Source organism: Heteronotia binoei, chromosome 6, assembly GCF_032191835.1.
Source record: "Heteronotia binoei isolate CCM8104 ecotype False Entrance Well chromosome 6, APGP_CSIRO_Hbin_v1, whole genome shotgun sequence".
Taxonomy (NCBI): domain Eukaryota; kingdom Metazoa; phylum Chordata; class Lepidosauria; order Squamata; family Gekkonidae; genus Heteronotia; species Heteronotia binoei.
Window position 1 is genome coordinate 81,549,499 of NC_083228.1, and position 25,591 is coordinate 81,575,089.

General features: G+C 38.6%; 1 protein-coding gene across 4 annotated transcripts in view; it reads right to left on the bottom strand.

Annotated features, from left to right (window-relative positions):
• UGGT1 (UDP-glucose glycoprotein glucosyltransferase 1) overlaps positions 1-25,591 on the bottom strand; it is a 62,059-nt gene that overhangs the window by 15,699 nt on the left and 20,769 nt on the right. For 2 of the 4 annotated variants that reach the window (XM_060241916.1, XM_060241913.1), the window contains exons 13-31: positions 25,265-25,384; positions 24,478-24,563; positions 23,033-23,168; positions 21,100-21,231; positions 19,339-19,503; positions 18,811-18,931; positions 17,024-17,122; positions 15,537-15,560; positions 14,997-15,091; positions 13,415-13,621; positions 11,975-12,106; positions 10,488-10,618; positions 9,593-9,688; positions 9,032-9,134; positions 6,797-6,876; positions 5,269-5,458; positions 3,796-3,954; positions 2,262-2,347; positions 1,799-1,883 (exon numbers count right to left, since the gene is read on the bottom strand). In XM_060241916.1, the coding sequence (XP_060097899.1) occupies positions 1,799-1,883; positions 2,262-2,347; positions 3,796-3,954; positions 5,269-5,458; positions 6,797-6,876; positions 9,032-9,134; positions 9,593-9,688; positions 10,488-10,618; positions 11,975-12,106; positions 13,415-13,621; positions 14,997-15,091; positions 15,537-15,560; positions 17,024-17,122; positions 18,811-18,931; positions 19,339-19,503; positions 21,100-21,231; positions 23,033-23,168; positions 24,478-24,563; positions 25,265-25,384 (2,247 nt within the window). The remainder of the gene's footprint in view (positions 1-1,798; positions 1,884-2,261; positions 2,348-3,795; positions 3,955-5,268; positions 5,459-6,796; positions 6,877-9,031; positions 9,135-9,592; positions 9,689-10,487; positions 10,619-11,974; positions 12,107-13,414; positions 13,622-14,996; positions 15,092-15,536; positions 15,561-17,023; positions 17,123-18,810; positions 18,932-19,338; positions 19,504-21,099; positions 21,232-23,032; positions 23,169-24,477; positions 24,564-25,264; positions 25,385-25,591) is intronic. The other 2 variants (XM_060241917.1, XM_060241915.1) reach the window with 1 other exon arrangement.

Genomic DNA, 25,591 nt, shown 5'->3' on the forward strand with positions numbered 1-25,591 from the left:
ACAAGACAGAAATGTAACTTGTGGGTGGAATGTCTGATCCAGGATTTAAGGAGACACCCATTCTAGATGGAATTGAACTCCCCTTGAAGGAACCAGTCTGCAGGTGCTCTTGGACTTGATCCTACTGCTGGATAAACCAGTGGCAGCTGTGGTCAAGAATGCCTTTCACCAGCTTTCACTGATTCGCAGGTGTGGCCTTTTCATGGAAGAAGAGATCTGGCTACTATGGTGCATGTCCTGGTTACATCTAATTAGATTACTGCAATGCATTCGACATGGGGCAGCTCTTGAAGAATGTTTGGGAACTACAATTGGTACAGACTGTGGCCAGGTTGTTGGCTGATGTGGGTCATAGGGACCATGTCACTCCAGACTTGGCCCGTCTACACTGGCTCCCAACTTGCTTCCAGGCATATGCCAAAGTGCTGATGTTGACCTTCAAGGCCCTAAATGGTTTGGGATCAACATACCTGAAAGACTGTGTACTTTCTACTCCAATCACTATAGTCATCTTCAGAAAGCCTGTTTCAGGTGCCCCAACCTTCTGAGGTTAAGTAGGTGGCAACATATGAGAGGGTCTTCTCAGCTGCAGCACCAAAACTGTAGAACTCCCTCCCTGGGAATATTCATCTCTTCCCTTCTGTTACCATCTTCCACCAGCAGGTGCAGATTTTTTTGTTTCATCTGGCATTCCCCTAGTGATCTCTCCTTTCTGACCAATGTTGTGTTATTTTTATGTCCGTAGATGTATTTTAGCTCAGTTTATAATTATTTTACTGATGTGTGTATGTGTGGGTGGGTGCACACTTGTGTAGGAGCGGGGATTAAATTATTTTATTATGTATGTCTTAATTTTTCAGCTGCCTTGGTGCCCTTGTGAGGGCAGAAAGGCAAGAAATATTTTTAGTAAATAAATAAAAATATAATCTTTAATACACTACCATATCTTGTAGCACAAAGTTAACAATGTTCTATGTGGTGCATTAGTTTAGAGCATGATCCAGTCTCTTTCCCCCCATACACACTGTCTCCCGTTCAAGTTTCTTTGTGAGTGGGAGTTTCCCTTCTCCCCATCTCTTCTCCAAAGAACAATATTCCTGCATCTACATGGGTTTAACAATGTACATAATGTTCCAACTACATTGAACCCTAACTCTTAAATAAATACTGTTCATTGTGATAAAAATCAGCTACTACTAAATCATGGGGAAAGCTGCATAAATTCTAAGGAAAAAATAGTCAAATGTAAATTTAATTGTTGTTATTATGTATCCAACTCTGTTCCGCCAATGCAACTAGCTATTCTAGCAATTTATTAAAACTCATAATCTAGTTGGTCTAATATGTAGGAAAGTGGAAGAGAAGACCCATGCTCCAAATTGCAACTCTCACATACTGCTGTAGACAGTGGGACCTGCCCTCACATATGAATACCTATGACTGCTGCCTCTGCCTTTCACCTCTCACTGCCTCCATTTCCCAGTCTATAGGGATAAAAATAACTTTTCTAGTAGTCCTTGAAAGGATTACAAGGTAAGATAAAAATTTGGTGTTGGCAGCAAAAAATATCACTCTACTCTTTCAGGAGGCTGCAGCAAAAGATAAACATTACTTAGCTTACACAGCTGTTGTTCTAGTCCCTTACTGTCTATAACTGAAAAAGATTTAGGCTTTACTTTGTCCATAGGGTCCTCTATAAAATAGTTATATAGAGCACAAGAATTCTTAAGAGCCTCTTATCCCATTAGAAAACAAATATTTCAAAGAAAGCTAGTTTACAGGGTCATTTTGAACTTACCTTTACTTTGATGATTTTGCTCTTGAAACTGTTGATAACAACGACAACTTCACTGACATCAGGAGACGAATCTGTGCCGTCATGACTAAAATCAAATACAAAAATTAAGGCATTTAGGGCTACTGATGTGTACATAGCCAGAGTTCTCAACTGGGATCCAAAAGTTCAAATCCCCACATGGTCATAAAGCGTACCCCCACAGAGTTGTAAGTGAGGATAACATTTTGTTTCTGGTTGTACCATTTCTTTCTTCACTGTGAGCCCCTCTCAAAAATGTTTTTTCTATAATCGAGTTGCAAATAGATATCCACTGTGTTGGTTTAGAGAAGTTAAGTGAAGCATATTTCTGGACCATTGTGTATCACTAGCTACAGTAACTAGAGAATATAACTAACATCACGTTGATGTTCCATATTATTCAGAATGGGTTTTGACCAAACCAAAAGCAGTCCCAGTACTCCACCTGTAGATTCTATAGATATCCTCAGATCTGCCCTTTCTGAGTCTCAGAAACCAGGCACCAGGATTGGCTTTTAACTGGAAGTAGCCCTATGAAAGGGGAAAAAGGAGAAAAAACATTCTAGCCCAATGACAGGCAAGTTGTTTAACAGACGAATAAAACACAATAAGCTGAAAAACTACAGATCATCAGTTTATCTTAGTTTGACAAACCAACACAGTTAACACTCTCAAAAATATGACATATCCAGTTACAATTAACCGAGATTACCACTTTATTCTATGATTGAGTTAGGCTTTAGAAATTACAAGAAACTGATCTTGCCTTGTTTTGGTAACTGTAAGAACAGTAACGTTCAGAACCAAGAAGTTTGTTTTTGGTTTTTTTTGGAGGGGGGGAATAAAAACTGCCCTTGATAAAATTCTAATAAAAGCCTACAATTAACAGAAGAATGTGAGTTAATGAATAAATGATTCCATCATAAAATGGGCATTTAATCTGCAGATACCTGCCAGTGGTTATGATCTATGAAGGCATGAAAACCCTGGGCCACTATATAAGGTATATTCCAATACAAGGTTCACAGATGGAAGCTAGTGCAGCCAATTATTATAAGGAGACTGTAAGAGCCCCAGTTCTTGCCTTTATGGAACTTCCTCTCTAAAGATACCTGTTTTTATTTGATTTTAAGAAATGCTGCACCTACTCTAGAAGGTATCTTGATTACTACTAATATACTGTTGTTCTTTTTTAAATGGAAGATTTTATGTGGGATTCTGTTATAAGTAGTTACTTTTGAGATTTGCATGAACAAATTCAGATATAACTGTTCAACACCTTAGTTTCTAATCTGTTTGTACACAAAGAGAACAGCAGAAGCTATGAAAACAATGTAACGCCATCTAGTAAAATCAGCGATTTTTAAACAGCTTCCTTTTTATTCCATGACAAATCATTAACATTTCATGTATGTAGATAAGATATATCATAGATTGTCATGATTCAAACAGATACCTTGATACCCTCTTATAAAACAGTTAGCACACATTCAGTACAGGAAAATGATCTGAAGTAACAGAATGGACTTTGCTACTTCAAGGTCTAGACAGGGAAGATTCACATTGTCTCCTTAATGACTGCTTGGGAAAAAATCCTCTGAAAATAGAAAACTATCTCAGCAAAGAATGGCCTAGACTACAACCTCTTGTATGTGTTTTGTTTTGTTTTACTTGCAGGTGCTGGGTTAGATCCTATGACTTGGCTCCAGTAACTGCAGTGCTTTCCTCCAGCATGAGGCATCTTCCACTGAAGGCTCCTTGTACCAGAGGTAAGCAAAATGTAGTGGCTGGTTCCAACCTATTGTTTTATCTGAGGGAACATTCAAAAGGAATTCCCCACTGGCAGTCTGATATTGTACAGTCCAATTCTACCACACCTTCATTGGCTTCACCTTCATGCCAAAGTTTCAGGCAGCTGGAGTAGCCAGCTGAGTTTGTTTCAAATTTATTCTAGTTTGGTTGACAAGATAATCACTTACTAAGTTGGCCATGACAATAGTGTCAACCACCACAGGACTTGTTGATGTTCCCAGTGTAAACTGAAGTCCTCGGGGAGGCTGCCCTGTAGTGATGTCATAGCAGTGCCCTTCCAGAAGGAGGTGCTCTAATTCATACTCAGCTGCCACTACGCTTTCCACCTGTGACAAGAAAGAAAGCATTACTATTAAAACATTCAGAAAAGTATGACAAGTTGAATTTGTTAGTGGCTGACGAATCTTTGTAATCGAGAACAGGATGACATGTGGTTCTGTTATGTATCTTGAAACCCCGGGGAACCATATAGAAGACGACTGTAGATTTATACCTCGCCCTTCTCTCTGAATCAGAACCTCAGAGCGGCTTACAATCTCCTTTATCTTCTTCTCCCGCAACAGACACCCTGTGAGGTGGGTGGGACTGAGAGAGCTCTGCCAGAAGCTGCCCTTTCAATGATAGCTCTGTGAAAGCTATGGCTGACCCAAGGCCATTCCAGCAGCTGCAAGTGGAAGAATGGGGAATCAAACCCAGTTCTCCCAGATAAGAGTCCACGCACTTAACCACTACACCAGACTGGCTCTCATATATTCTAAGTGACATAAATATAATAAGACAGTCCCTGGCTTAGCAATTAACAACCTAACGCTAAAATCCTTAATTCATCATTCGAAATTTAGGCATAAATTCCTGGAAGATACAGACTTAATCAGGAAAGTCTTCTGAATTTTTGAGTCTTGCTATATTCACCCCTTCAGCTTCTAACTCAACTATTTCCATCTCTGGATTAGTGATAAAATAATGCCATTTAAAATATATATCTACTTGCGAGTTATTCAAAACAGCTGCAATCCCACTTTGCAATATTAAAATAATGGGAACTTAACATGGTGAGATTCTTCGAATGATACCCACTTCACCTGAACATTTTCACTACACAGGAAAGGATAAAGGAATCCCTGTCTCTCAAATTCTTACTGAGCCACCATTTGTAACAAGCATTTTATTAAACCCTGGGCTATGAAGCAAATGGGCTTTTTTCCAACAGAAGCCATCTTTCACACTCTCCCTTATACCAATTTTGGAATAAGAAATGTAAGATATGCTCTACAAATGTAACAAATTGGTGGTCAAAGGAATTTAAAAACATGTTGATTAAACTTCCATTAGACTTTAGGCAGAAGATTTTAACTAATCACCATCAGCTTCAATGGCATACGACTTTTAGTACTATGAAAGCCATAGTGGTTTTCCATAAAATGAAAATATCAGTCTTTGGCATTAGGAGGAGGAACCTGCCATGTCTTTTCAGCATGCTCCCCAGACAAAAAAAACCCCAATTAATCAGGGCAAGATTTAAATCTACCATTAAATTTGATCAAAGCATGCAAGTCTAGTCAAAACCTTTCAAATTCTGAATATCTTCCTGTTCAAAAATTAGTGTATGTATTTAATTGGGAACCAGTCTAATCTCTTACCTCCTCTAAATAAATGTTGTCAAGATCATATGTTGTTCTTACAGACTCCACCATCCAGCTCTCTGGCGTATTTAGATTCAAAGTAAACAAAGGAGACTGCGGCATGTCCAGAAATGTGGCAACTGGGCCAGGAATGAAAAGTTTGTCTGGTGTGAAAGCAATCTCTGGCTCCAAAACATAGCGATAAAAACTAAAGTTTAAACAGCAAACATCAGAATGTCTTAGTATCAAAGCTTGTCACTGTCACAGTCATTAAGCCCATATACCTTAAATCAACATTCTAAAACAGCTTCAAGAACAGAAAAAGTGGGCACATTCAGAACATAAGCGACTCAACCATTAGCTAGGTGTACTTAACAAAGCCTAAATTTCAGGCCAATTAACTCATAATTTCTGCAAGACTTCTTTCAATTTATCTGAAGAACTTACAAGAACAACATAGTGATAAAAGAAATTCCTAGATCGTGCAAATCTTGTTTGAATACAAAGATCATAACTATTAGAACTGCCCACGCAAAAGTAATGAATATACAAAGAAGCCTACTGCTTTCTGGCAGAAACCCATCACAAGACACTAGGAGTGTGCATTTGGTTAAATCTGAGCCAAAAAAATAACCAAAATACATCATATTGGTATTTTCTGGATATTCTTTCAGCCGAACATATTTGGCTATTCAGCTATGTGAAATAGACAAAACACAAAAATCCTGAAAATATTCTTGATTTTTCAGGACCACTGAATAGTCAAAGCTAAAGAGCATTTAAAGGGATTGCAGTCCCTTTAAATGTCTTCTGATTTAAATGCCTTCTGGGTGAACTCACCACTTGTAGAAGGTGTTTAAAAGGATTGTGAGCCCTTTAAACATCTTTGGAGTTCACTCGCAGAGTCACGGCTTGTAGAAGGCATTTAAAGGAAGCATGATCCCTTTAAACTTCTTTTCCCCCTCTCCACTGAAACTAATGGAGTATGGGGGCACCTTTGTTGAGGTTCCATAGAATTGGACCTCCTGGTCCAATCTTTTTGAAACTTGGGGCATTTCAGAGATATGCTGAAAATTTGGTGCCTTTGTTCAAAAAACAGCCCCCTCAAGAGCCCCAAATACCCCCAGATCAATTCTCCATTATACTCTATGACAGGGGTGGCCAACCATAGCTCTCCAGATGTTTTTTTTGCCTACAACTCCCATCAGCCCCAGCCAGCATGGCCAAAGGCTGGGGCTGATGGGAGTTGCAGGCAAAAAACATCTGGAGAGCTACCATTGGCCACGCCTGCTCTATGAGGACCATTGACTATAATGGTTCCCAATGGGTGTAACGGAGTTGAAAAAAATTGGAATTTCTGAAAAATCCTGACTACAAATACTATAACAGTATTAGAATTCGGGAATATTGGAAAATACTGATATTTTTCAAGTTCAATATACCCAAACCTGAAAAATATCATTTTATTTTTTTTGCACACCCCTACAAGACACATTCATCTAACTACTTTTTTCTCTCCTGTTTTGTAAAGTGCATCAGTTCTCACCTTTTCAAAGGCATGTCAGAGAGTCTGGACTGACAATTCATAAATACTACAAGGTTCATGTTTATAACTTTGTTCAACACCTTTAAAAGGGAGTAAGACACACAAAATTAATATTTACAGCAGAGAAGGCAGGTTTCTTGCAATCTTGTGTTTCTTTATTATGTCCCAAATTAGCTTATTCTAATAACTTATTAAAGCCGCAATGCTCACATCACATGTCCCACTAAAGTCATCAAAATATAATATTTAGAGAAGGGAAAGATCAGAAGGGCTTCTAAAACCAGAGCCAAAATTAACTGTCCAAATAAACTAATACAAAGAAGGGCAGGTTTAAAAAACCCAGGAAATAATGGCCTTTATCCAATCATACAGTTCAAACTATTTAAGATCACTTTTTTTAAGGAAGGGCAGAAATTTCCACAAATTCCTCCCTTTCACTACATACCCACACTCTGCTCACTATGATGTTTCTGAGGGCCCAATGACTTCCAGGAACATTTCTGGAGGCTCAGGGGACTGCAGCAAGAAAGAGGGAATTGCCAGAAACTGCCGTCTTCCACAAATAAATTTAAGTCTCTGGAACTGTGTGGCTGGATATAGGCCATTATAGCATGGATCAAAAGAAACAGTCAGCAACCTGCCCCCACTTCAAAAGTCACTCCAGAGGCCTGGGGAATAATTGAATGGTTTGGAATGTTGTGCAGGGCAGAATGGCAAAGGCCCAGGAAGTTCCAGTTTTAAAAATGGTTTTTCCCTCCCTCCCACTCCACCCTGAACTCCCCACCCCCACCCCCATTTTCACAACAGAAAAATTAGAACTTTGGGTGATCACTCCCAAAATGTGTAGACAGAAAAATCTTATGTAAGATTGTCTACAGCTTAAGAGAGCAATAATTATTGTGTATACTATAGACACACTCAATAATACTGAGGATGCATTTGTTATTTAAATGCAATTAGTATTATCCATAATTCATAAGCTACAGCATATGTGATAATACACCATTTGAGAGTTCACTTATTGCCAGCTTAACTTCTTATCCAAATATGTTGCTAGTCCATTTGTGACTATATGATACTGATTCTGCTTGCTACAAAATGAGTGTTTTCTGTTTTCAAATGTTATCTTTTCCCTACCTTTGAGGCAGCAAAATCTAAGATATATATGCTAAGGTAAGACGGGGGGCAACAGACACTTTCTCTAGTTATTGTTTCTGTTTAAAGTTTAGTTTGCAGGCATTTACACTTTTAAATTTCATAAATATTCTAAGGAATACAATTTTATGTTATAAACTATATTTATATGCTATGTTACAAATGAAAGATTTTGTGTTTTTAAAGCAGCAAAATAAATTTAGGCTTGATAAGGAAACAATATCATCCTAAGCATAGTTCGAAGCTCATAAACATGGGTGGCCTTAGAAGGCTGTAACCCCTCTTAGGAGAACTTTAACTGGTGCATATATTTCATTTTTTCACAGCCCCTCCCACCCGCCTCCCCAAAAACTCAAAGAAACTATTTCTCCCAATGGAGTCAACATTTCTGGAAATTTTAATCTTTAGTGTAGAGGGCTGCAAAGAAAAGGAGGAGATGAATCATAGAATTGGAATGGACCTCCAGGGTCATCTAGTTCAACCCCCTGCACAATGCAGGAAATTCACAAACACCTCCCCCTAAATTCACAGGATCAGCATTGCTGTCCGATTGCCATCTAGCCTTTGTTTAAAAACCTCCAAGGAAGGAGAGCCCAGCACCTCCCAAGGAAGCCTGTTCCACTGAGGAACTGCTCGAACTTTTGGGAAGTTCTTCCTAATGTTGAGCCACAAATTCTTTTGATTCAATTTCAACCTCATGGCTCTGGTTCAACCTTCTGGGGCAACAGAAAACAACTCCACACGATCCTCTATATGAAACTCCATCAAGAAATTGAAGATGATGATCGTATCAGCTCTCAGTCATCTTTTCTCCAGGCTAAACATACTCAGCTCCTTCAACCTTTCCTCATAGGACTTGGTCTCCAGACCCCACAATCTTCATTGCCCTCCTCTGGACACCTTCCAGCTTGTCTATACCCTTCTTAAATTGTGGTGTCTCAAACAAATTCTGTAAATATCCACCCTCCTATACCTATAATAAAGACTGTGGGGGAATAATAAAACCTGTTAACTACAAAAAAAAATCAGTTTGATTATCCCTCAACCACTGATTACCACAAACCACAAATGTATTCATACCATAAGTAATGGAGCCAGTCGTTGTGCTTCTCTTGTGGCAGGGTCAACAACAGCCACTACATCAAAATATGTTTCTCCCTCCTTTGGTCTCAACTTAATTGCACTACAAGGGAGCAAAAAATACAGATTTTACAACTATATATGCACATTTAAACGTTTTCCCTTCATCCCGTAATAGAAATGTGAGGAGAGCCCTTCATCAAGAAACGCCTAACATTGTAAAATTGTTAATCTATAACTTCTTTAAATAAAGACTGAATTACCATAGCATAGGGATGTTAGCCATGTTAGTCTGTTGCTGCAAAATAGTAGAGTCCAGTAGCACCTTTAAGACTAACAAATGTTATTGTAGCATAAGCTTTCAAGAAACACAGATTTCTTCGTCTCTCCTTATTATGGAGATACAATCATTTAATGACTGATCTCAATTCCCAGTGATTTGTTAGCATTGTTTAATAAGCCATCACATCTAAGTCAATATCTTTATTTGTATCAATTGACAGAGAGAACTTATACATCCCATATATGTCCAATGAATAATGTGTTCCACTAGTTTTTTACCTATGTCTGTCTTCAAAAAAAAGGTTTTCCATTCTTGCCTCTCCTTTCGGCTGAGCAGATAGAAGAGCATCCACCTTCATCACAAGATCACTTGCACTAAAATAAAAAAGAAGTTCCATCTGCTCAAGCAATTTCTTTTCCAAATCACCATACTGCATCACATCATATCTGCACAAGAAGCTAGCTACATAATAATGCAGTCAGAACAGAGCTCAGTACTGCCTTATCTCAGTGGTCTCAGGCACAGAAAAGCACAATATCCTTTAACTAGAGGTGCCAGGGACTGAACATGCAAGGTACACACTCTTTGCCACTGAGCCAAAAATATATCTATTCGAGACAAAAAAAATTTTTTTAATCATTGTAAAAAGCAATCTACATGGATCCTAAACATCTAAAGCAGGATTCACAGAAAACAAGAACTGACAAATTACCTTATTGTAAATCAAAAAGACTACAACAGAACATATACCAGGCAACACCAAGAGCTGATCAAAAGCAACAACAGGACTTTATTGCCAGTATTATTCTCACAGACTACTACTACATTTTCACAAAATTCTATGTTTAACTGCTAAGGTAGCAAATTGGGCTACTTTTAGGACTACATATTCATCAGCATCATTTAATGTATGCAACCATGGCCAAAAAAGGAACCAAAATTTCCTACCCAGAAACTCTATAAAAGGGATAGGGCATTGCATAACAATGCTCAATAGCTTCTGAACTACATAGGCAAAGCCTTGCTCCATAAAATATGCTCAAAATTCAGTACAGATTGCACAACTTGCAAACAAAATAAAAATTAATCTCCCCAAATCTATTGCATTCCTCTTGACCAATATCAGTAGAAGCCAAATAAACAAACAGCCTGTAGTTTTTTATTTTTACTTACAGATCTTCTTCCACTCCTAGCTCTTGAACGTGGGATTTTATTTTCTGTCCAGAAGTCTTTAACAAAATATTTTCTAGCAAGTGGAAGTCATCTTGATTAAACAGCTCACCATCTTCCAATGGGCCAATAATCTAAAATGAAAATGAAATAGTGGAGATGAGGTCATAAACTAAGCAACCACACTAAAAAAAAAAATCAGGGGAACCATCTGACACTTATTAAGTTCTGTGACATACCCAGGACACAAAATCTCATATTGTTGTTGAGAGTTTAAACAAATCAAGTGCCTTCAGCTGGAATCTAGAAACTCTAATGTCTTTCCTAGTAGTCACAGCAACACTTTCCCATTCTGCATCCATAGGAATAAAATTGGTAAGAAAAGCTGGTTTCACTTTTGTCTTGCAAAACAGATCTTCTCCAGTATTCATCACTATTATAGCTATTTATTAAATTCTCACCACCAGGAACACTACCAGGCATCTTGAGGTGGTGGTGGGGAGTGGAGATTTGCTATTTGGGGAGTGGAGATTTGCTATTTTATTCAAGTTATAACTAAAACTGTTTTTAACTGTTATTGTAAACTGCCTTGAACCACAAGGAAAGCCGGGATATGTTTTAATAAATAAACTTGCAAACCAAATATCTAACTAATGCAACATATTCAATTAGAACCATGCATTTGGAGTGGCACTGTTTGGATACATCAGATATTGGACATTAATCTAATAGCCACTAAATGTGTTTCACATACTCAGAGATAGAATGCTACTGTGAAAGTCATCTTAAAGAAGAGATGGTTTTTATACCCTGCTTTTCTCTACCTTAAGGAGTCTCAAAGCAGCAAACAATGGCCTTCCCTTCCTCTCCCCACAACAGTCACCTTGTGAGGTAGGTGGGGCTAAGAGACAGTTCTGAGAAGATTGGTCCAAGGTCACCCAGCAGCCTTCATGTGGGGGAGTGGGGAATCAAACCCAGTTCTCCAGATTAGAGCCTGCTACTCTGAACCACTACACCACACTGGCTCTTGAATAAAACAAACAAAAATGAAGGCAATAAGTATTCCTTCTTCTGGATGAATCATCTTCCTGACTTTTCTGGGATGTTATTCAAAGCAGTTTTGACACTGTCCAATAAACTGTCATCTTAAATATTAATTTAGATCTGAAGTACACAACCCATTTGATTCAATTTTTTTCTGAAGCAAGACATTCGTGAACTAAGCAACTGTCCAATGAAGTTAGAGTGAAATTAGCCATGGATTCCATCCAGAACGATCCATAATAAACCACTGATGATTTTCAGTTCCAACTATTAAGTTATAGGTCCAATAAAAGGATTAGCATATCATTCTGATTTCATCAGGACATATGTTAAGTATAAAATTCTAAACTACCTAAGCATAAGGAATGAGACAGGTTACACATGCAATTAAATATGTCTGAATGTGAGCCAGATCCTCTCTCCTGTTTTGGACCCAGTTTGCTCACCCTTCCATTGCTGATCACTGCCCTCTGCCCTTTCTTCAGCTTTAGAACATCCCTGCTGTACATAGCATGAGAAAGAATAAAATCCACTTTAGGAGACTGAAAGGCATTTTCAAAGGTATCCATGTCCATACCCTAGATGGAAAAACAATATTTTAAATAAAAGTCAGTTGAGAGACAACACAGTATTGCTCCACAATGTTTTATGAACAAATATTCAACAAAATTACACAGAAAAAGCCATCTAAAAAGTCTTTCAATCAGCTGGGGCTCTAAGCCTACTTATCCTAGCTTCAAGGAGAAAGTACTATTTTTAGAGACTACTCCTAGCAATCAACAAATTAATTATTCTGCAGAGATTACTGCATTCAGTTAGTGGGCTTAAAGGGGAAATCCGACAAACACAAAACACAGGAGATACTGTAAGATTAGAGAGATTCCAACCCCAGCTTTTCAATAGAAACTAGTATAGCTCACCCACAACTGTAGTGGGAGGACAGGGGAAAGGAGTCAGTGCAGAAAAGTTTCTCTATTTTTCTAGATCCAGAGGAGTTAGCCGTGTTAGTCTGTTGCTGCAAAATAGTAAAAAGTCCAGTAGCACCTTTAAGACTAACAAACTTTATTGTAGCATAAGCTTTCAAGAAACACAGCTCTCTTCATCAAATGCAGTCTATTTTTCTAAAGAGTGGTTTGGATTTGAAGCAGCACAGACTTGAAGACATCTTCCTCACCTCTTCCCTCCCACTGCAGCCTTCTGTGCCCAATGAAATTGTGCTCTCACAGGTAAATAAATATCCAGGAACAGTGTGGTAGCCAAGCAGGAGTTTAACAGGAGGAAAAAAAATAGCCCTCCCTCCTTCAAAAACAAAAAGCCTGTTCCATTGGAGGAACTGTTGTTTTGCTGACAGAATGGCACTTTACGATTCAAGCCTTTGACTGGAATTTCACCTGAGATCTTACTAGCAATAACTGGTTAAAAGAGGGTGACACTTGAATACCCAAACATAAAGATTTACAAGACCAACAAATCAAACCGTATCTCTAGGCATGTTCTTGCTGTTGAAATATCCCAAATTCTGACGCAAATGGCTAAGGTGAAAGCTGGGACACATCCATTTTGTGACAGAAGCAGGAGGGGCCAGAATCTGAACCCAGGTCTTCTTAAATTTCTATATTTTTGCAAACTCTAGGCAGTGGAAACAGAAGTATAGTTCTGGCTCGTGAAATTCAGGGACCCCAGTTTTACCCCTACCGTAGACAGATTCCCAAACTCTAGGCAGTGGAAACAGAAGTATAGTTCTGGCTCGTGAAATTCAGGGACCCCAGTTTTACCCCTACCGTAGACAGATTCCCAGCATATCAGCTGTGCAATAAGTAATCTGAAAAGCTAAACCAGATAAGATATTCATCTGTCTCATAATAGAATCCACATTGCATACTTACTCCAACAGCAAATTCAGTGATGGCAACTCCAGCCTTCAGCTCCTTGGCATTTTCCTCTTTGGCCAATTTTGTGATAAAGTTTTTGGCAATGTTAGATGTTTGTGTCTGCAAGGCTGCCCACATTGCCCTGGCAATTATTGTATTCTCACTAGCTGGGTCTTCACTGGGATTGTTAACCATGCCAATCCGGACATGGTTACTGGATTTCTGCACAACAATGAAATTTACACTCAAACAATTTTGTTCCTACAGAGTTTTGAAATTGAGCAAATGAAGATCACAACAGCCAGGATTTCAGCATTAAGAGCCTACTATGTATACTTGTGTCCTTTTCCTAGTACTATTTATCAGCACACCTTACATGTATGCGTGCTCAGACACAATAAGGCTGGGAAAACTACTACTCAAAAAGGCTCAGTCATAATGACACAAAGCTGCTTTTTCATATTTTCCAAAAACAGGACACAAGATTCATTCACATGTCCCTGTCTTGTGATGTTGAACCCTAAAATGAAAATTTACTTCTAAATTGATCCACAAGAAGTACTCTCAGCAGTTGTTTGCTGAAGGTCTAATATTAATAAAGTCATTTTTCTGTCTATTTACCTGCCTACCACATTTTTATCTTCTTCTAAGGAGCTCATGGCAGCTCACAGAGGCTTTCTTCCTCACTATCTATCCTCACAACAACTTCATGTTAAGCTAACAGATAGGGACAAGTCCAAGTTTACCCAGTGAGCCTCATGGCTGTGTCCAGGTCTCCCACTAGCATCCTAGTCACTATAACAGCAGCTGTCATACCATTCTGAAACGGTTTCTGTTAAATATAACTTGTGCATTGTTATAAATTATGAAACCTGAAACAATTATTGTGGACTTCTTGTTACTTGGTTACTTATTTCAGTATCACGCTTTCACAATGATCATGAAGACATGACATTCCTTGAGCAACAACCACCTCCAAAAACTGAGATCTTAACATGAAATAATGAGCTTCTTGTGGGCTGCTGCAGGCTATGCTTCTGACACTAAAGCACCATTTACAGTCCAGTGACTTATAAGACAACAATTTCTATGGTATTTTTTTAAAGGAGCAACAATAGTAAAATCTCTTTATTGGGATCAATTAAAAAGTGAAATAAGTAAGCTTTCAAGTTTACCAGACCTCTTGTCCAGCAAAGTTAACAGCATGATAAAAAGTTGCAACCTGCAGCCTGAGATAGTCACGAAGATAAAATGGACAAGGCTTACAGTTCACTCTTATGCAGTTACTTTAGTTTAAGCCCAGTGATTTCAGTAAGCTTAGATTGAAGTAACTTTTTGCCTATCAATTAGATTAGACGATGCCAAATACAAAGGAAGTAAAAGAAAGAAGGGGGGTAGGGTAGGAGGAATATCTTAGGTTGCAACAAAGCAAGTGCTAGTTTCACAGCTTTTAGTGACAGAGCCAAATAACTGCTGGATTTGTATTTTCAAAGATATAGTAGCCATTACACAAAGCTAGTAAGTGGGGGAGCTTATTTCCCACTATATGACAATACTGCTTTCCCTGCCTTCTCATTAGGCAGAGATTGCTACCTACCTGGTGTTTGATTGCATCGTATAACAACTGCCTGCCAGATGGTTTGTCAAAGTCTCCAACAATCCAGAAAGTCACTGGTCTAACAAAAGAATCATCTGTATAAGGAAAAAAATAAGGCAGTTATGAAGTGGTTTTATCGCAATCTATACTTCGAACTCATGCGGGGGATATGTGGTATTTTTTAAAAAATGGAAATTTAAATCAACATGCACAACCCAATGACAGTATAATCAAGGGGAATATGTTAGTTAGGCTTGTTTGTGAAAGTATACAAAGTGCACTGCATGCTTGATTTTGTTTTGGATTTGTCCTCCTATTTTAGAATCTGACAACAAAAAAACCACCCTGTAAGTAAGATTCCCCACTAGGATACAAATAATTTCTGATAAATACTATGATCTGGTTTTTTCCCTACAGGAAAAGCATGCATTATGGGGGTGTTTTCTACAAGTTCTAATAAATAAAAGACCTAAATATCTAAGAATGCAAGTATATTAATAAATAGCAGAAAGAAAAGGAAAAGTCTTTTAAGCTCATTACCATAAATTTCCTTGGAGGACATCCCTGAGCAGAAGTAAAACAGGAAAGAGTGGGGAAAATATCATTAGTTTAGATTAAATGGACCTTGCAAGGATCCTTATAGACAGCAAAAATGAACAAAATCTTGTTAACACCTTAAAAATTAATGTTTTTATTCCACCATAAATTTTTGTGGACTAAGCCTGACTTTGTCAGACGCCTGCTGCAGCTCCTCACGAGCCAGACAGACATGAGATGGAGCATACTTGAAAGGCCATGAAATGTAAGAGATATGGGGCATTACGTAAAATCAAAATGTAATCAAAAATCCAAAAATCATGCAGAACAACATTAATCAAAAATAATGCTGTTGACTTAGATTTGTTGAGCAGTTTTATATCTTCAACAGCAAAAAAAATCCCAGGTCTTTCTTAGAGCCTTAGGAGATGAGACAGGCTAATGAATATTAGAAATTTTTACCACTGCCTGCTTTCTTTTCCCAGCACACTCAGACAGAAGTCAGTTAGAGCTGCAACAGAAGTCTGCAGGGTAGGAAGAGTTTGTACCACCTTGCTGCTAGCCTTCTGTCCCTTTTAAATTTATTGATAAAGCATCAAAAAGAACATTCAAAAATAAAAAGTATCTTCTTTCACTGTGCTAGCAAATTGATATAAAATTTATATTTATTGTTTTGTGAACTGAGTACTTAGGGAAAGGGGAGGGAGCGAAAAACAAGTGGTGTTTAATTTTTTTATGCGTAGAGGAAAGGGCTATACCTGAAAATCTTGCCTAAGCTGGTACTCAGAGGCAACCAGTTCCTGAATTTTAAGTATGTGGAAAGGCAAGAAACTTCAGGGAAAGGCAGTCCATCTATTGTCAGAAGTGCTTTGCTTCCCATATTCCAGGACTTTGCCCTAGTTTTGAAAACATACTCCTGGGCCATGCTTGGTGAGCTCCTGATGCAAATTAAGTCAGGGAAAATAGAAAAAGAAGCAATGAAAGCTTGCCCATTTTAAGAAAAGGCAGGGGAGGGAAACACAAGTCTATTTTTGTCAACCACTGCTGAGGAGCAGATTAGACTGTAGAAAGGAATGGAACACATTGTATGTGTTTCGTAACCTGTGCTTAAAGAGGAGCTGGGCTAATTTAATCTATATAGACAATATAAGTTTCAGATCCTAACACTGATTCATACCAAGGGTTCTGTTTTCTTTTGATTAATGTTCATTATTTCAAATGTTATCACACTACAGATCTAATTACAGGTTAGATCTGTAGTGTTAATTTATACCACATACAATGAACAAAAGAACTTGATCAGAAAGATTTGGCTGCATGTGAAGAAGTATACTCATGCAAAAATGACACAAAACTAATATGAATGAAGTTAAACACCTTACTGTGCACTGCAACACAAAGTAACTCTTTAAAAAGTAGCAGGGTAAGCATTCACCTGGGTACAATGCAGTACACATAAAGGAGTGGGGGGGAATCTCCCTTGACTGTACCTTTCTTGGCCAAGTAAGTCATACTGTTAGCTACAGCTGCTGTCTTGTCTTTGGAGTCCAGAACTGTAAATCTGGCATAATCGTCCACATAGAAGTTATCTGCAAGAAAAATTAAAAACGAACTCTTATGACAAATACCTGATTGTCCAATAACATTATGAAAATTAGGAAACTGAACACACATTCATACAGACCAACACTATTATTTAAAATGCAGGAATTTTAATCATTAAGATTTACAAACTATTAAACAGCTTAGGAGAGAAAAAGCAATTAATATATCAAAAGATATGGCAGATAGACCTAAACAAAAACTGGATAAATCATCTATTAGCTATTATGTTTTATAGTTTGGTTGTATGTTTTTCTATTTAAATAAAATATTAAAAAAAAAAAAACTGGACAAATCAAGAGTGGGGGAAATCTGGACATCCCCCAGCTATACTTCCAAAATCTTTGCTGTGAAACTACAAATGATTAAAATCTTGACCAGGTGGTATCTACCACCCTCAATAATGTCCCAGATTGACAAGCAATTTTCCCCAAATCACAAAAAAAAATGTGGGTCTGAAGCAAATCTTTTCCACTGCTGGTGGCAGTGTCCAGCTATAAAAAATTTTCGGTCACAAGTAGTAAAAATGATGAAAGAAGTAACTACAGTACTTTTGCCAATCAATCCTGAAATATTGTTATTAGAAAATTTAACTCAGCTTCATATAGATGAGACAAAACAAGAATTAATCTCTATTTTGCTTTCAATAGCAAGAAATATAATTGCAATGAAATGGCTTGATAACAAACCACCTTTCATAAACATATGGTTACAAAAACTGTGGGATTACTTTATTCTGTCAAAACTTGCATATTTGAGTTCAAATCTGTCTCCAAAAATTATGAAGCAAAAGTATTTAAAGTTTGGTTTCTGGTACTTGAATACTTAGCTCAAAAAATATTATTCCAAACAACCCATTGTATCAGACAATGATTTGTTTTTAGTAATATAGATTTTATCTAATATGTCATAAATAATTTGCATTAGAGTTGTTTTTCATTATAGATTTATTTCCTAGTATTGTATTAATTATGATTTTGCTTTATTTGTTAATTTTGTTGTTAAAAGAATAAAAAATTTAAATTGGAAAAAAAATGTAGAAATTTCACACAATGTTGACTAGATTATAACTGAAACAGTATGCATTTTACACACAATAAACCCGGAAAGTCTCATCCACGCACTGCTCACATGTTTTCAAATGGCCTTCTCCATTTATTTTATATTTCAAAATATAGCTATGGTTGTCATCAGGTGCATTGTAAGAAGGGGGCGCCAAATCAAGAAAGAACTGCAAGAGGACAATCTAGATTACAATTGCATAAGGCAAAAGGGAAAGAGGCAAAAGAATGGAGTCACAGGCAGGTCTGAAAAAACAGAAAAGAATGAAGAGTTGTTGCAGTCCTATCAATGAATTTAAGCACAAGTGAAAACCCAAACTCTGCATCAAAGACCCAAATATCTTTGCTCCTAGAACATTACATACAAAAATTACAAATGAGGCTGATTGCAACTCTGAAGTTCTTTCAGAATATTTGTGCAAAAGACATGATTAAACAAAGACCAAGGAAGAAAGACAACAGAACAGGGACTAGAATGTCAGAAAGGATCAAAAGCCATTCATGCAAAGTATTGCACCTTGAATGGACAATGTCTAAAGATTTTCACATTCATCTTAATGTCAGTTAGCAGGCTATCTATCATATGTAGCATTTCAACAGCAAATGGGCCTTACTAGTTGCAGTCAAATCCAGGTACTCTCTGTCAGCCATCAAGATTCGAGAATTGATTCTTGGAACAACATTAGGCTGGTTCATGATATATTCTACCACATCTTGATCATTTGATAATTCACCCTAAAAAACAAAACAAATACACAATTTAACAGCTTGTGGGCTTTCTGAAGCAAAGTTTTTTCATCAGCCTTGTAATTCAGAAAGATCTTGAAAAGCAAGGAATTCCCATAGAAAGTACCATCTTTCCAAAAATCAGGACACATCATCTTACACAATACCGAGGCTGAAAGAGTTAATTTATGTGTATGCCTTAGTATTGCTGACTTAGTTCTTGGAACAACAAACCTCCAAAACATATCAGTAACTGCATTCCTTTTCAAAAATGGCTTGCCAGGTGACATGGGGGTACCTGCTGTTCCTAGATATGCATGTTCCTTTAATTTATGGAACTAGTTGTATAGTCCTTTGAACCCCAGCCCTCATATTTAAGCTTACAAAAGTCCCTGTTAACTATTGCCGTATCTTACCAAATACACGGCCCTTTGGAAAAAGCTGGTGGTTTCCAGTATTTTATGCATAGTCACAGTTTCCAGTTCATCAGGATCTAGCTGTTCTTTCTGGAAGGGCATCCCATTAAAAAGCACAATTGGTAAGGGGCCCACACCAGTCTGCTTATAATAACCGTGTCCTTCCTGAAATATAGAGACATGATTATTTCATTTCTCTCTTTATTGTCCTTGATGCAATACACAGTATTGAAATGTTTTCTGCATAGAAAAGGGCACTGCATCCTCACTACATCTCGCATGTTCTTCACGCAGCATTATCCACTCTCAGAAACTAGCTGGAAACAAATGTCAGGCTTTACATGCAAGCTCTTTAAACATGAAACAAATCTTGCAAGGCTCATTTGAAGCGGTTCTCTCTGTACATGAAGACAGCCTTTTATAAATTGATAGGCATCACAATCAACATTCCAAACGAACAAACAACACGAAATAGCTCAGAACATCATAACAAGTGGATGTAAAGAAGTTGGCTACAAAATAAAAACCAAACTGAAGAGTTATTGCTGTCTAGCAATTTTCTATACCCACAATAGCCAAGTGATCATGCCATGGGCCACATTCCAACCCACCTGCCCATCTCATCCTTAGATACCTTTTCATATGTATTCCAATGGACAAAGGAGAGGGATCTGGTTGACTCACATTCACATCTGCCCTCCTATGCAGTTTGGAAAAGGAAGCAGACAATTCCCTAATGTCCCTGTTCCCTGGCCCTTTAAATGACAGCACTGAAACTTGTACATGCCCCACTGCAACTTTCTTCACACAAGGAGGGGAGCCAGTTTGCCTGGCAGTGCAACTACGTGCTACACCCTGATCTTTGTTGATCTGCATCTAACCAGATGTAAGCTGGGCAGCCATTTTTAAAAGGACTGTTTATCGCAACAGTCTCCCAGACATGTACTACTGTCCTACATGCTGTGCAGAGGTCACTGATCAGAGTCAGGACTCATCCTGCCTTCCAACATCTAATTTCTGCCATATACTACTGGGAAGTGGTCTCTACTCCTGTGCCAGTACAGTTCTAATATTCACTGGTGTAGTGGAGGTATGCCAAAGTAGTAATCCTTTTGCCCCAGCAGAGGCATCCACTGGGATAACATTTACACCAGTGGGGCACTGCCAGATCTAATGGGGAGGACAAATTTTGATAGTGAATAGGGGGAACCCAACTGTTCCAAATACAAAGCTGGCCCTTTTTTTTCCTTGAAGGATTCCATATCTTCCCAGAATATATGACAAGCAGAAGTGTTAATATGGACACTATTCACTAGTGATAAGAAAGCTGTACCTAGTAACCCATCATACAAAACAATCTGTTATCACATTTTCAAAGGCACCTATTAAAACATAAAGGGCGACCAAATCATTCACATGTGTGATACTGGCAGATCTTATTTCATAAAAGCCATTACAGTTTCAGCCTACCACTCTGTTCCAATTATAGTTAATTGATGCGTTCCCCCCCCCCCCAATCACTTGCTATTCACCACAGCTGTTTCCATAAAGGAGAGTGCACAATGGGAGTTGGAGTAAAGAATTCTCCAGGAGAACCCCACCCCCAACATAACCCAGCAGAACCCTCTTATTATTCCTTGGAAGAAGAAATCCAAACAGGAAAGTATCCTGGTCTGACCACAAACATACTTAGCAGTTTAGCAGGTATCTTACAATAAAAGGCAGAAAGAGAAGTATGGGAAACTGAAGAGTGCTTGTTACCTTTCGGTTTTGATCATAAGCAGAATCAACTCCCAGGATGCTGGTTACTTCTACATAGGGATATTGCTTCTCAAGAACACTAACCACATGTTCCACTTTCAGTTTCTCCCCTGTGCTTACTTTACTGTATATCTGTGGGGGCGGGGAAAGATTCACATCATCACAGTCATGACCTCTGGACCTCCCTCTTAGGATCATTTGTATAAACAGTCCTTCCAGTCTTTTTGCCACCCATTCTGCATGGAGCTCTCCCAGACTGCCCACAAAGTACCATTTCTCTCTTCCCTCAAACTCCAGGTCAGAATCTACCTCTTCCATGGAGCATTTGGCTTAATACTTTAATCTCATGCCCAAATGAGATGGAGCCTGAGAAGCTTTGAGAGTGGCCTATTGTGTTTGTCTGTAAAGCCCCTCTCCCATCATTGTGGAGAGGCTGTTGTTCAGTTGTACAGTACATGCTGTGCCTGAAGAATGTTCTAGGTTCAGTTCCTGGCACCATCAGTTAAAGGAGCCTAGGAAAGACTTTCCCTGAGGCCTGGAAAAGTGGTACCCAGTCTGAGTGCACAATTCTAAGCTAGATGAAGAAATGGACTGATTCAGTCTAGGGCAGCTACATACTAGCACTGCATCCTAGAATACTACAGTAAAGTGAAGGTAGGGTTGCCAAGTCCAATTAAAGAAAAATCTGGAGAATTTGGGGGTGGAGCCAGGAGACATTGGGGGTGGAGCCAGGAACAAGGATGTGACAAGCATAATTGAACTCCAAGGGAGTTCTGGCCATCACATTTAAAGGGACAGCACGCCTTTTTAAATGCCTTTCTTCCATAGGAAATAATTAAGGATAGGGACACCATCTTTTGGGGCTCAAAGAATTGGACCCTCTAGTCCAATATTTTTGAAACTTGGGGGGTATTTTGGGGAGAGGCACTAGCTGCTATACTAAAAATCTGGTGCCTCTACCTCAAAAAATAGCCCCCCCCAGAGCCCCCAATACCCATGGATCAATTCCCTATTATTCTCTATGGGAATGGTTCTCCATAGGGAATAATAGAGTGCCTAGTAGACATTTCCTTCCCCCCCCACGCTTTCTAAAGGGGGGGTGGGCCTCCATACCAGGGAATTCCCCCCTCCCTGCCCCCTCCCTCTCTCACACACACACACACAAACACTTACCGTACTTGGTCTTCTTCCAGCAGAATTTGCTGGCTGTGAAAACGAAAGTAAGACTGCACAGGAAAAGAAAGGGAGGGGCCGTTCCTGTTTCCTGTGCAGCCTTAAAAACGGATCCCAAGCTGTAAAACATGATGCCTGCAGGTATGTTCTCTCTCCCCCGCCCCCAGACTTTTTAAGAGCGGGGGAGGAGGCTGAAAATTCAGGAGTCCCCAGCCAGGGCGGGAGGGTTGGGAAGCCTAAGTGAAGGACTACAGGCCTGAGTCACAGAACATAATATAGGTTGAACATTATAGTGGTGAGCAGGGCTTTTTTTGTAGAAAAAGCCCAGCAAGAACTTATTTGCATATCAGGCCACACTCCCTGACACCAAGTCAGTTGGAACTGCATTCCTGCTCAAAAAAGGCCCGGCTGGTAAGCAATTCTAATAGTAGATGTCTAACTATAAGTTTGTAGATGACTCACTATAAGTTCTTTCTGCTGCTGTATTTCCAGAAGTGCTTAAGGAAATGCAGAGCAGATTCTGAGAGGGAGGAGAGAGGTAAAGGTGACATGAAAAGTGAACCTCTAATCACTTTTACACCCAACTTCATAAAGTTTCAAGGTGTAAAGGCTACAACTTGAGTGATTATGCCCTAAGGGGCACCATCACACTGCATACACATACACCATGAACAATGATTACTGATAGAATAACAATTCCTCTAATGGTCCAGTACCACATACAAACATAATTGCATTGCTTTGGCCAAGGAAGACTTACAGATATAATTGTCTGAAAGGCATAATTATGATCTGCTTCCTGTGCAACATAATTGTATGCTCGAAGGAGGGCAACCCCAGCATCCTGTAACCCATCAACATCTTCCGAGTCATTAACCACAAAGACTAGACCAATCCTATATATAAAAAAAGAAATCCATCATGCAGTTTAAAATACTTATCAAATATTCAAAGAACATAAGATGATGCTGGCCAGATCAAACAGAAGTTCATTTAATTTAACATCCTTCCATAGTGTCTAAAGGCTCAAAGGAAGCATACAAGCAAGGCACAAAGATCAAAGCCTCCCTCTACTGCTGCTCCCCCAGCAACTGGTGTTTACAGCAATACTGCCTCTGAATTCAATGGTTCTATTTACCCATCATGGTTTAATAGCCACCAATGGGCCAATTCTAAAAAATGCAAATCACTAAAAGCGAGAAATCATTGGTCTTATGAATATTACCAGGTGACTCTGAGCATGACTAGGGACTCGTAAAAGGTAATTGGTCGCAGGATCACACTTCCCTTCTCTTCCCTCTTTTGTTTATACTCTCCCTCCTCTTGCATGCAATCTTCCCCACCAGTTTACCAAAATTAGCTATTATGATATTGACAATGGTTAATACTAACCAGAGTTCACACCTAATCAGAACTTGAAACCCATACCAAAGCCTTCTTCCCATTTCTGGGTTAGGAGCAAATACTGGTTAGCAGGGCTTTTTTTGTAGCAGGAACTTCTTTGCACATTAGGCCAAACCACCTGATGTAGCCTATCTTCCTGGAGCTTACAGTAGGCTCTGTACTAAGAGCCCTGCAAGCTCTTGGAGGATTGTCTACATCAGGGGTGTGTGGCCTAATATGCACAGGAGTTCCTGCTACAAAAAAAGCCCTGCTGGTTAGCACTAACCACATTTAACATTAGAATCAAGTTTGAGTTCAGTGGCACCTTTAAGACCAACAAAGTTTAATTATGGGTATAAGCTTTTGTGTGCAGGCACACTGTATCTGATGCAGAGTGCATGCACATGAAAGCTTATACTCAGAATTAAAGTTTATTGTTCTTAATGGTGCCGCAACTCAACCTTTGTTCTATTGTTTCAACCAACAGGGCTACTCACCTGAATCTATTTTCATGTTTAACACTGATATAAAGCAATCTAAAGACACAATTCAGAATAACAGGATAATTTGTACAAAAAGAGGAGAGTATAAAAATACAATCCCACATTGTTATCTCTGCACAAGCCTACTGACTGGTTCTGCTTAAATATGCAAGCCACATACAGTGCCGCAAGCATGTGCATCACATTCTAATTCTATATCCCTGGATTTCATTATACTTTTTTCAGCATCATAATGTTTTCAAACATTACTTATCTGCAAAAAAGGAAGTTAATTTTTTCAGTACTTAAGAGTTACACACCCACAAACACTCATAATTACCTCAGAGGTATGTGGTTACTAAGGAACACTTCAGCCAAACTGAGCAATTCTGCTGTGTTTTCATGGGATGGGTCCACTATGAGAACCTGAACACAAAATAAATGCTAACATGAAAGTTCATCACTTTAGAACAGACAGAACAATGCTACATGATCTGAAGGATAAAATTTGTCTTAACTATAGCCAAAAGAGAAACATACAATGTAAGCAGATTTGGCTAACAGTACAAAAAAACAAAACCAGTGACAATCCTCAGAGTATTTTCAAATGCAGTTGGAAACTTATCTGTCAAAGTCTACTGTATGTTTCTGTATCTATCATGGAAGAGCGTTCAGAAGCCTCAGTGATAGCAGAGTAAAATGGCCCTCATAGGGCTGCAGAAGGGCAGATCCTTATTAAAAGTGCTAGCTTGAATTTATAAATCCCTAAACAGTTCAAGCCTTACATACTTCAGAAACCACCATCTCCTCTGCATTGCATCACCATTTCGTACAAACTGAGAATGCCTTTTCAATTTAGGCCTCTATAAGGCAGGTCTTGTGTGAAGGAAGGGGACAAAGACAGACACTCTCAATGATCTCCTCCTAATCAACACAATTCTGTTCTTCCCTGGAAACTCCCCCAATCCTTCAGAAGCATAATGAAACCATATTTGTATCTGGACTGCTTTGTAGCAGCCAGCATTGGGCTCTTGGAATGAAGGTTCAAGGTACATTTCTTTTTAGTCCCACTTTCAGCCCAGCCCTTAGAGGAAAGTAACACTGCCAAGTGAGCACTTGTTACTTACAAAATTATGAAAGTTTTTCCTTATCTGTCTGATTACACCAGGAAAGGTAGGGCGCAGAAGCTCCTGGACGCTGGAAGGCCAAGAACTATATTTGCTATCAACTTCAAGATTATTGATCCACTAGAAATAAACAAAAATCAATTTTTAAAATTGTACAGCTTAAGCTACCAGAACCTTCTGCATATTAACATTTCTCTAGATATTGTTAGCAAAACAATGAGATAGCAGATCTATTTTTTTAAAAGTTTTTTTACATAGAATTCTATGTTCTGGCATTCTATTCTTAACTCTCTTTTAGTCGATATTCTAGTGCATGTCTTGCCATTT